This window comes from Passer montanus, unplaced genomic scaffold, assembly GCF_014805655.1.
Source record: "Passer montanus isolate IOZ18808 unplaced genomic scaffold, ASM1480565v1 scaffold530, whole genome shotgun sequence".
Taxonomy (NCBI): domain Eukaryota; kingdom Metazoa; phylum Chordata; class Aves; order Passeriformes; family Passeridae; genus Passer; species Passer montanus.
Window position 1 is genome coordinate 1 of NW_024370264.1, and position 12500 is coordinate 12500.

At 50.7% G+C, this 12500-nt stretch overlaps 1 protein-coding gene across 1 annotated transcript; it reads right to left on the reverse strand.

The window, feature by feature from the left end:
• Positions 1–426: 426 nt before the first annotated feature.
• LOC120509809 (zinc finger protein 660-like) lies at positions 427–4973 on the reverse strand (the record flags this gene model as incomplete). Its single annotated transcript, XM_039724915.1, has 4 exons — positions 427–536; positions 1630–1860; positions 3912–4741; positions 4928–4973. Coding segments are annotated over 4 exons (1217 nt in total), but the record flags the coding sequence as incomplete, so codon positions are not given.
• Positions 4974–12500: the final 7527 nt, after the last annotated feature.

Below are 12500 nucleotides of genomic sequence, written 5' to 3' on the forward strand. Positions count from 1 at the left end.
GGGGCAGATGAAAGGCAGCCATCAGAGGCTTAGGCCAGCTGGACCTCTCTATCCTGGCAGCTTTTGCCTAAAAGCAACTCTTGGATATATGAAATTTTGGAGGTGGAATCCCAATTTTAGCCATTTCTGCATAGATAAGAAGGACAGTTCTTTTCCATAGGAAGGAAAGCACCGATTCCAAGGGTTTTAAAGGCAGAAGAGGAGAGAGGTGGCTCCTGGGAGGCCAAGCCAGACAGACCTGTTTGTCCTGGCAGCTTTTGTCAGGAGGAATGCTTGGATACAAGTTATTTAGGAAGAGGAATCTCAGTTTTGACCATGGACCCCTGGAGAAGAAGGATGGTTCTTTTCCACAGGAAGAAAAGCTCAGAGGCCCAGTGTTTGGAAAGCAGGTGAGAGGCAGCCCCCAAGAGGCCAAGGCAGCCAGACCTGTCTGTCCTGGCAGCTTTCACTGAGGGGCAATCCTTGGATGTACGGAGCTTTGGAGGTGGAATCCTGGTTTTGGCCTTGGGCACCTGGTCAAGATTGATGGGTTTTTCCTGTTGGAAAGAAAACCGCAAAGTTCAAGTGTTCTGGAAGAAGATGACATGTGGCCACCCATGGGCCAAGCCAGCCAGACATCTCTCTCCTAGCACCTTTCATCTAGGGGCTATCCTTGAATATAGAACATTTTGGAGGTGGAATCTCAATTTAGGCTGTGGGTGCCTGGACAGGAAGGAGAATTCTTTTCATTAGGAAGGAAAGCACAGAGCCCCAATGTTTCAGAGGCAGATGAGTGCCAGCTCTCAGGAAGCCAAGGCCAGCCAGACTTGATAGTCCTGGCAGCTTTTGTCTGGGAACTATCCTTGCATATAAGGAATGCTGGAGGCAGATCCCCAATTTTGGCCATGGGTGCCTGGTCGAGATGGATGGTTTTTTCCCATAAGAAAGAAAAGCACATGGTCCCAGTGTTTCAAAGGCAGATGAGAGGTGGCCCCTGGGTGGCCAAGGCAACCAGATCTGTCTGTCCTGGCAGATTTCATCTGGGAACAATCTTTGTATATAAGGAAATTTGGCAAGGAATCCCAATTTTGGCCATGGGCCCCTGGAGGAAAAGGACAGTTCTCTCCCCTAGGAAGGAAAGCCCAGAGCCGCAGTGCTTCATGGGCAGATGAGAAGCAGCCTTCGACATGCCAAGGTCAGCTGGACCTGTCAGGTGGCCCCCAGGAGGCCCAGCCAGCCAGACCCTGTTGCATGTTCCCTTGGTTTCGTGGGACCCCACAGTATCACAATCGTCTCCTTGGTTCCATGAGGCCCTGGAGTGTCACAATGTTCCCCCTGCTTCTGCAGTGTCACAATGGCCCCGTGCTTCCATGAGACCTTGCAATGTCACAATGGCTTTGTGGTTCCACAAAGCCCTGATGTGTCACCATGGCCCCTCGGCTCCATGCGCCCTCGCTGTGTCACAATGGCTCCTGTGTGACACTACAGGCTCCACAAGGTTACCACGGACCCTTGGTTCCTTGGGGCCTGCAAGTTTCACAATGGTCTCCTTGATTCCATGAGGCACCAGAGTGTCACATGTGGCCCCTTGGTTCCATGAGGTTCCGAGTGTCACCGTGGTGTCCTTGGACCCGCATTGTCACAACTGACCGATGGCTCCATGAGGTTCCGTAGTGTCACCGTGGTTGCTGTCAGAGGCAGGATGAGATCGATGTCCCGAGACACCTTGGGATGCTCGGAATGCCCGTGTGGGGCCAGGGCCGGGTTAGGCCTTGGTTTGTAGTGGGACTTCTTGGGCAGGAGGGGTGAGAACCTGTAGAGAGCTGGGGAGATGGGGACCCCGATTTGGGACAACTGTGGAAGCTCCCTTCGAGATTCCACCTTTTGGGACCACGGAGAGGGAAGAGGGGTAGGACAGGGAGAACTGCATGAACTGGGGATTGAAGTGTTAACTGATGGTTGTTTTCTCTGTTTCCGCCTTGAATTTAAAATGACTCTAACTTGGTGAAACCAGAAAATGATCTTAGGGAGGAGTTCCCTGACCGTCCTAATTCTGCCAACTTTGCAATGACTACATCTCAAAAATTGACCTCATACAATTGATCAGTGGTAACCTCCAGGAAGTGAGAAAACAACCAAACAATTAACTTTCTTAATTCCCACTTTTTAACATGAACATCCCCACCCGCAAGGATTCCCTCAACTTGGATAAACGCTGTTTTCTGGATCCCAGAAAGCCTCGCACCCATGGCTTATGATGTTAAGAGAGAGAACCAACACCCACCACCCTTGAGAAAATAAAAAAGGAAAAGGCAGAAAAACCCACACTGGCCCCTGTCAAAAAAGACGGTGGCTGCACTGCACAGAAAAAGAGGCAAAGGTGCTAAGTTAAAAAGACCTGGCTCAAAGTAAATGAAAGGAGCTCAGGATGCCCCCACCCTTCAACAACTGAAAGGATTTGGGGTAGAGAGACAGGGGAACAAGAAGAAGGTGAGAAGGGGAGAGGAGACCACTTACAGTCGCAGGCGCAGAATTCAACGTTGTTTTGACTCAGACCCCCTCTCAGTAAAAATGCGGCGTTAGGTGAACAAAAGACCAAATGTGGTGTGTCCTATCAGGGGAAGACTCCTCAGGTGCAGGAGCTGCCTCCCCGAGCCTCTGGGAGCGCCACCCACCAGAGATGGGTCTTCTCCTACTGGAAGGAGCTTCACAGCCAGGTGGTCTCAAGAGGTCACTCCCACAGCAGGTCCAGATGGAGATCTGCAAGAGCCCAGAGTCCACTTTCCACAGGGTCCGGTGATGACATCAGGCCTCCCGTTGGGTGCCAAACTGTGGCCACATGCGATCAAAAGCCCTCCTTGAGGGCTGCCCCAGGCTAGCATTTTAGCATGTGAGTGACAGCGAGGTGGGGGGGCACTCTCCTCTCTTGCGCTTGCAAGGAGAGAGCCTTAGGCACCAATGCCTTGACAGACCATGGACCTATGCCAACAGGAGTGACGAGAGCAGGCTCCAATTTCTGGTGAAACAGGGTTATTGGGAGGAGCAGGGAGATGAAAAGGGGGTCAAAAAGCCAAAGACAGTGGGAAAAGGGCTTACAGCAACTTATAAAGGGGGGTGGCAACAGGGGTGGAGTCTGCCCTCCAACCAATAGCAGAGCAGGAGGGAGTGGAAAAGGAAAGAAGGGCACTGGTATGGGACCAATGGGGAGTGACTAGTGACTGGTATGGGACCAATGGGGAGTGACCAAGTGATTGGTTCAGCAGCCCCAGCTGCTGAACCAATCACTTGGTGCCCAGAAGAGAAGCTTCTAGATAGAGAGGATGGGTTGCCAAATGACAGACAAGTCACCAGGGTGCAACAAAACAAAGGATCCAATGTTAACTGGGGTAACAGGGGAGGGGACAGGGAGACTGACAAGGATTGCAGGGGAGGAGACAACCTGGGTAGAACCATTACACAACCACAGGGGCGAATGGAACAAACCAACTTACAATCTACAACTTAGCATAACTAAGAACCTGAAAAACACAACACAACAGTAAACAATCTCCATATTGCATTCTACTTCAGCACAACACAGGCACAGCAAGAGAGGTAAGAATTATGTTTACCTTCTTCTCTGCTTGTGTCACAGCTTTGAACATTCACATGTTCAGAAGGCATGCGAATACCACACTCAGGGGGAGAGAGAGTCCCTTTCCTGCTGCTGGCAATGACCTGAGGTGGAAGTGAATGTGATGAGAGGGCCATGGCCAGACCCTCATGTTCTTCAATTCCACACCATGTCATTGGCAGGGGCAGGAAAATTAACAGATGTCTTCCCACCATGGGTCACAGGGCTCTTTCCAATATGGGTCCTCCAATGGGGGAAGAAGCTGGAGCAGTTCATCAATCTCTTCCTGCAGCTGGGGCACTGGCAGGACATCCCTTACTGGTGACTCCTGACTGCTCAAGTCAGAGCACTGGGTGAAGCTCTTCCCACATGTGCGGTACTTGTAGGGCCTCTCCCCAGTGTGGATGCGCTGGTGCCTGACGAGGGTGAAGTTGTGATTGAAGCCCTTCCCGCAGTCGGGGCAGCAAAAGGGCCTCTCCTCATTGTGAATCCTCTCATGCAGGCGGAGATTGGAGCTGGTCTGAAACCTTTTCTGACACGTGCAGCACTCGTAGGGCCTAAACCCGGTGAGGATGCGCCGGTGGGCGACGAGGTGGGAATTGCGCTTGAAGCCCTTCCCGCAATCTGGGCAGCAGAAGGGCCTCTCATCTGAGTGAGTCTGCTGGTGTCTGAGGAGACTGGAGCTGCTCGGAAATCTCTTCTGACACTCAGGACACTCATAGGGCCTCTCCCCGGTGTGGATGCGTTCGTGGTTCATCAGGGTGGATCTGCAGCTGAAGCCCTTCCCACACTCCCCACATTTGTGTGGCCATTCCCCGGTGTGGATCCTCTGGTGGCAGATCAGGTGGGAGCGCTGCCAGAAGCTCTTCCCACACTCCAAGCACTTGTGGGGCTTATCCCCATCATGAAACTGCTCATGGACCACCAGCTCTGAGTTCTGGCTGAAGCTCTGTCCACCTTCCTGGCTCAGGATGGGTCTTTCCTTTTCAGAGCACCCTGGGCTGGGTTTGCAGCCCCTCTTCCTGTGGGATCTCTGGGACTTTTCTTCCCTGTTGTATTCCTGTGCTGTGGAGCCACTCAAAATGGCCTCTGCTACGAAGTTGTGCCATTGGGCATTATCGTCCCTGGTCTCCATCCTCAGCTCCTTGTCTGGGGGAGGAAGGACAAGAAGAGGATGGGATTTGACTCCGTGCCAGAGGGAAGGGGAAGGAGATCCCCCCAGTTCATCCCTGGCAGGACAGTATTGCCAGTGGTGTTGTCCTGCAGCCAGGGGCCATGCTGGGCTAGGAGATGGAGCAAAGAAAAGGGGGAAAGGGGCACTGACTTCCTCCTCACCTGCCTGCATGTCCCAGGGCATCTTCTTCACACCCTCTTCCTCCCTCTGAGAAAGATTTTGGAATGGGAAATTCTGGTTTAGGAGGAAAGCAAGAGATTAGTACATTGAGTTTTTTACTGGTTTGATGGCAAACCTGGGGGAGAGTCTAAGCCAGAATTACAATTAATTAAGAAAATTAAGATCAAGGCAATGATACACAAACAGTGGCTTAAACTAACAAAGTCAGGATATAAACTGAAACCCTGTTAGTCAGGGTGTTGGCAGCTGTCCCATGAAATGGTTGTTACAGTCCTGTTGCAGTGATTAATGTGATTCTGTCAAAGCAGTGATCCTGTAGAAGGGTCTGGTCTTCCTCTGAAGGTCCAGTGGTGCTTATGGAGCTCTTGTCCTCTGGGAATCCAGTAGGCAAGGTGCTACTGGTATTGCAAGACTCAGCTTATATGCAGGTAGGAATGGTTGGCTCCTCCCCCTGGGCGGAGCATCCCACAATGGGATGATGTCATTTTACCAGTCCTGCAGGGACACTCAATGGCCCATTCACAGAAGAGTGCCCCTGGAGGGTGTTATCAGGGCTGAGTCATGGAAGAGATAAAGAACACTGCCCCGCCTGTTTATAACAGTTTGTGAAGATGGGGATGGAAAACATGCATTTGGTTACATCTTGCACTGTAACCTGAAACAGTGGGGTAATCCCTGCTGGGGGGATGAACACCACCTCCCTTACCCAAACTGGCTCAGGTGTAAAACCCCCACTCCAGGAAGGCCAGGCACAGAGCGGACAATGTCACACTTGCTCTGCCCCAGGGGAGGTCTCTGTCCCTGTCACTCCCATGCCATACCCTCTCTTCTTTCTTTTTCTCTTTCTTTCCCTGTCTCTCTCTACCTCACGTTTCTTGTTCACTTTGGATTTGGTCTCATTATCACCTTAATTGGGACAGAAGTATCTCTCTGACAAATTTCTTGACCAGACTGCAACATTATTTTGACACACTGAGTTTAGGCACTGTTGTCTTTCCCCAAGTGCCTTTGATAACAGCATGTTTCCCTCCTCTGAAGAGGTTGTGGTCCTCTCTGGAGGAACACTTGGAAACTTGGATGCAGCTTCATCTGAGCGACTTAAGGGAGAACTGATTAGGAAAAAGGCTGTTGGTGGCTGGGTGGCCAGTGGAAAGAAAATGTTTTGTTCTCCTTCCTGGAAAAGTTTCTTAAAAACACTGGAGGAAAGGGAGCAAATGATACCAGCAAGGCTGATAAGGTTCATTCACCCCAAAGTAAGGAACACAAGGCTGCTAAAAGTCCCACAAGAAGCCCAGCTCAAGTAGCTAAATTCTTAACTCCTGAATACACAGGCTTGGGGGCTTTGCCAAATGGGAGAATCATTAATCTCTTTGTCCCTGTCACCTTTGTGACAGTTACATAGAGCTTTCCCTCCATTTTAATAATCTGCATTGGGCTAAATTTCCACTTTTCTTTTATGGAAACCTGCCAGCAGCTGAACGGGAGCTGTGCAGGAACCGATGAAACTTGGAATTGTCACAGAATTACTTCTATTGTTGGTTTATTATTGTTTGGGATTTGTTTGCATTTTAATCACATGTGACTTGTGGGAAAATCAAATATTCATCAAAGTGATTTATGCAGAGTTAAATTTGATTTCTGCCAAGTTTATTTTCTCCAGTGCCCAGGGGATGCTCAAGGGGTCTCTGTGTCTCTCGCCCTGGGGGATGTTTGGGAGGGGTTGGGAAGGTCGTCCCTGTCCCTGTCACCCCAGGCCATTCCCCAGGGCATCTCCCTCATTCTCACCCCAGGGAATGCCTGAGGGTCTCCCTCCCTCTCACCCCCATGCCAGGGGGATGCTTGGGGCAGTCTCTGTCCCTCTCAGCCCAGGGGATGCTCAGGGGTCTCTGTCGCCTCGCTCTGGGGGATGCTCGGGTGTCTCCATCCCTCTGGCCTCAGGGAATGCTTGTGCAAGGCTGGGAACCAGGGGCTCTGTGTCCCTCTCACCACTGAGGGTGCTTGGGGCTGGGGGGGCTCTCCGACCTTCTCATCCCTGGGGAGGTTGGGGGGGTCCCTGTCCATCTCAGCCCTGGTGTGACCCTGCCCAAACATCATCGGGGTCAGAGGGACAGAGACACCCCCAAACCCCCAGAAGGGCTGAACCTGGGATTTGTTTTGGCTGAGGATTTAGGAAGGGGCTGGAGTCACGGCTGGGGTTGGAGTTAGGGCTGAGATTTGGATTAGAGCTGAGATTGGTCTTAAGGCTAGACATGGGATTGGCTTTAGGGCTGGGGCTGGGATTGGGTCTCGGGCTAGATGAGTCTGGCACTGGGATGAGATTAACTACAGAACTGTGAGTGTGTCTAAACGTGGAGTGAGATTGAGACCAGGATCATGGTCAGGTTATTCCCGAAGAACACACAGCAAACCTTTCAAACAGAGGACACCTGCTGTCCTAGGTTACAATATAAAGATGTATTTTATTCCCATCCTCAAGAGCTGTTGAAACCAGGAGGGGCATTATTTGTTCCTTATCTCCTGTTAATGGGCCTATCAATGCCTTGCCACATGACTCAGAGATAACTCCCTCCAGGAGCCATTTCTGTTTTAATGGTTAATTAAGGACCCACCCCATGACTCACAAAGATATCAGCCCATTGCGAGATGCTCTGCCCAAGTAGGAGAGGAGCTAAGCATCCCCACCTGACAAGCTGCAGGATTGGTTGAATGGGTGAAGGGTTTGTTAAAAGAACAGTTGAAACAATGAGGAGATGGGAACCTCTCCCCATGGAGAACCTGTCTCCCAGATGTGCTCCATACCCTTAACAATGGCCCACTGGGGAAATGGAAACCCCCTGGCTGTGCACAGCTGCACCCAATTTGCAACTACAACATTGGACAGTGTGTCTTGGATTGCCTGGGAAATTGTTCCGGGTGTGATGGCCCCTGGCAGGGCCAGCCCAGAGGCTGCAGGGCTGGACCTTCATGCACTGGAATTAATTAGGATAAATCAGAAGCAAATGAGAGTTATAAATACCAAAACAGGAATTCAGATTCCTCCAGGACACTTTGGTTTGATAACTGCTCACTGGAGCTTGGCCTTGAAAAGGGTTCATGTGATGGGAGGAGGAACTGCTGCAGATTATCAAGGAGAAATTAAAGGAATTGTGTTAAAAATAGTGAACGAGATTGGATTATTCAATCCCATGGCAGAGTAGCACAATTATTGATATTGTCAGTTTTTAAAACAATTGGAAAAAAGGACATCCATCTCAAATCACTGCTGTTAGTAGAGATAAAGGGTTTGGGTGCAGCAGTCCTAATAATGGATATAGAGTGTGGCTCCAGAAGCCAAAAGGCTCTCCTGAGGCAGTTGAAGGAATAGCTTCTGGGAAAGACAGCACTGTTTGAATCCTGAAACCTGGGCAGGAACAATGGGAATGTGTCCCTGCAGCCAAGTGTTCTGGGTGAGAACAAGGAGATATTACAGGAGATTGTTTTACACATGCTGCCAGACCAAATCTCCTTGTTTGCCCCAATGGCCCCTTTGGAAAATGCTCTGATCCACGGGGCTTCATGTGAAGGCTGCTGTGACACTGAGGGACTTGCACATGAATTCCATCCAGGAACCTGGGTGCCCTCAGGGACTGGGACCCGGCCCCCTTCCAGACAAAGGGGAAAGGACCCCATCAAGCTTTGTTATCCACAGACAACATGGTAAAGCTGAACAGCAAAGGACTTGGGGGCATTATTCTGGAATTAACACAGTGCCAGCTCCATGAACTACAGAATTATTGTTTCTAACCCAAATGAGACTGAGGAAAAAGAATGATTAACCATGTCACTGAAGTACTGCTGATGTCTGTAAGTTGTGTCTTGAGAGTCAGCCAGAATCTTTGTTTGCCACAAACACCTCTAGGATTTCACCAAGGATTAGTCATTAAATTCTTACGAGGATGTGAAGATCAAAGTAGCCAAAGAAATCCATGTCATTAATTGCTGGAAATATTCTCAACCAATGTTGGGAGGAATGGGGTTCACTTGGATAGTCCAGGGAGGAGCCCTGGATCCATCAGCAGCCCACAGTAGGAAATAGGAAATCAGACCTTTAGTACTGGGAATGGGAGCTGCTGGGTGTGTGGACACTGCCCATAAACAGCTTCCTAAAGGGTGGTTTGGGTCCTGTTTCCAGGTAATGCTGATGCCTCCCTTGAGGGTACATTGGCAACAAACACAAGGAAGAGTTGGGGCCAAGAGAATATTTTCCACCCGCCTTTCGTCTCAGAAAACCAAAGATTCTGGTTCACACTGTGTCCCATGTGCGCTGCCCTGTCCTGTGGATTTTACAGTAAGGAGCTAAATCAATTATTAGAAGAATTAGTAAATGATACTGTTAAAATATCCAATAGCACATACCAGGAGCTCCAACAAACACAAATGGGGCTCTACAGAACCACACAGCCTGGGATGATCTGCTTGCTGGCCAAGGAGGAACATGGGGTCTCATGGGACAGGAATATTGAACTGCTATCTGATGGGTTTGAAGGCCAACAGTCAGCAATCACGCTGACAGAAAAGGCAGTAGAAGAGCGGCATCAAGAAGAAAATTTTTCTTGGTGGCATTGGCTTCATGGCTGCCGAATTGGAGGCTGCTGTGAAATGTATTCATGGCAGTCACTGTCATCACTGCAATGTGAGCACTTGGTGTGTTATGATTCCATGTTAGAGCTGTTGTATCACTTTGTGCTGGAAATGGAGTACTGAGACTTGTATAAAAAGAGACACAGTCTCAAGAAAAAATGGACATTTGATAAAATAACAGAGAATAGCAACTAATTAGGGCTGTTTTAAAAGGAATGTGAATTATAGCTCTGAGTAATGAACTTGAGCAGCACTTAATTGAAGAACAAGAGGCAATGCCTTTATGATTAATTCCTAAATCTAAACTGTGTTGTTGAAGGAATTGTTGTAGTTCCTCTGAAGGTTAAAGGACCAATTGAAGTCCTGAGTCCTCAACACCAGATCCTGTGTCAGGCCTGGACACCAGGCCCTGAGGCAAAGCTGACCTCTAGATGAACCTTCCAACCAAAGGTGATCTTTGTATCTGCACATTAATGAAACTTTATTAGCAATATGATCTCTGTATGTGTTCATTGGTGAAATGTGGATTTACCTTTGTGTATTTAAAACTCAGACAAGGCCCCCTCTGGCCTTGTTTGGGGCTGAATGGTCAAAGTCACCTCCCATGGTTCCTCCTGGGGCCCTGGCCAGGCTTTGGGAGGAACCCAAGAGGAGGATGAAACCAGATGTTCCTGCACTAGAAGTGCTGTCAGTTTGTTCATTCAGCACTGTCAGAGCTGGGCCCTCTCACAGCAGGGTTGGAGCCTCACCTGTGGCTGGAGGCACCTGCAGGAATTCCCAGTGTCCAGGAGTGGCTCTGCAGCCCTTGGCTGGGACAGCTTCCCCCTGCTGCTGTGTGGATGTGGGGGATGTTAAAGCCTGAGGGTAACTGGTGCTGGACCTTTCTTAATCACCGCTGCAAACTTTGGTGATGATGGTTGGGTGCATTGCTGAGATTCTGGTTTTATAATTATTTTCTAATGATTATGTGCATTACTGAGCTTCTCCTTTTGTAAATTTTTTCAGAATTTACATTATTTAAATGACGCAATTCCTTCATTTATTGTCTCTGTCTTTGGTGCTGACCCTGCCCACTGGGAAAACTGACCCTGTGGGCTCCACAGAACCAAGGGGCTCTTGTGACACTGCAGGGCCTCCTGTAACCAGGGGACCATGCTGACCCTGTGGGGCTTACTGGAACCAAGGGGCCATTGTGACATGGTGGGGCCTCATGGAACCATGAAGGCTATTCTGACACTGTGGGGACAAGGCTCCATTGTTTTCCTCTCCCTGGCACTTCCCAGTTCAGCCTTTCCCTGCCCCAGCCCAGCAGAGCAGCAGAGTCAGGTCTGGCCCTGCAGCAGGAACTGCAGGCACTGGAGGTCAGGGACAGCCACTCTGGGTTTGGAATGCTCAGCAGATGCTCAGCTTGGGCAGCTCCTGCAGCCCCAGGGCCAGCCCTGCTGCCCAGCCCAGCAGCAGAGTTGGCCCCGGGGCTCCTCAGGCAGCTCCTGCTGGCCCACGGACAGGGCAGCCTCTTGCCAGGGCTCCTCTGCACACCCACGGGCTCCTGCTCTGCTCCTGGCCCATGCCAGCTGCCCCCAGAGCCTTTCCCAGGGGAACACGTCTGTGCTGGCCCCAGCAGCCATTGCTGCAGCCCCTGCCCTGCTGCCCAGAGCCCCGAGCTGGGGCTGCTGCTCTGCAGAGCACGGGGGCTGTGCTGCCCGGGGCCCTGGGCTGCCTCTGCTGGGCTCTGCTGCTCAGCCTGGCACACAGAGGCAGCTGATGGTGCTCCCTGCACTCACCCCCTCCCACACAGGCTCTGGGGGCCATGGAGGGGGCTCAGAGGTGCCTGCCTTGTGCCAGGGCTGCCAGAGCAGTTCCCTGAGGTGGTTGGATTGTGAGCAGGAGAGCTTGAGGATGGGGGGGATTTCACAGAAGAACTGGTCCAGGGCATTGCCATGGCACAGGGGCAGGGAAAATGTATTGGCTGTAAGCAGCAGAGCAGTGAGAAAGGCACTAGAAGGGCTGAGGAAATGCCTTGGACACAGAGGCCAGGACAGCCACTTGTTTTTATTCAAATGCTGAGGGAACAAACCACCAAAAAGCTTTTGTGTTACAAAAGAGAAGTTCATGTAGAAATGCTCAGAGTAGTACTGCAGTATCTTATAAAAAATATTTTAACACCAGAAAAATAATAAGAAAAGGTCCCAGTGACAAAATGGACAAATAGGAAAAAAAGGCCAAGATTTTAAAGAGTTACATGCACAAAGTTCAGGAACAGAAAAGTTTAACGTTTCTGGAAAGATACAGTCATAATTTTCCTCAGGGCAGCCTTGAGCTCCTGGTTCCTCAGGCTGTAGAGGGCCTCTTCCTGAGAGTGCCTCTGGAGGGGAGCCAAGCCTTCCTGCCCTGCGCTCAGGAGATGCCCTTTGCTGGTGGAGCTGCTGTGCTGGAGCCCAGCTGTGTCCCAGCAGTGCCCATGGCCTGTCCCTGCCTGAGGGCACAGCACGGACACGCAGCAGGACAGTGACCAAGCTGCCAGAGCACAGAGCTGTATATAGGGAACTTTTTAGGGGGAGTATCAATTTCAGCCATGGGCACCTGGAAAGTTGGATGGTTTATTCCATAGGAAGGAAAGCATGGAGCACCTGTTCTCCAGGGCAGCCCTTAACATTCCAAGATCAGCCTGACATGTCAGGTGGGCCCTGGGAGGCCAAGCCAGGCAGATCTGTTCCATGTCCCCTTGCTTCCATGACAGAGGTGTCACAATGGCTCATTGGTTCCACAGTGTCACAACGGGCTCTGCATTTTGCCAGGCCCCAAAGTGTCACAGTGGTCTCCATGGTCCCACGAGGCCTCACAGTGTCACCGTGGTCTCCACAGGAAGGAAACTACAGAGCTCAGATGTTTCAGGGGCTGATGAGCTGCAGCCCCCAGAGGCCAAAGCCAGAC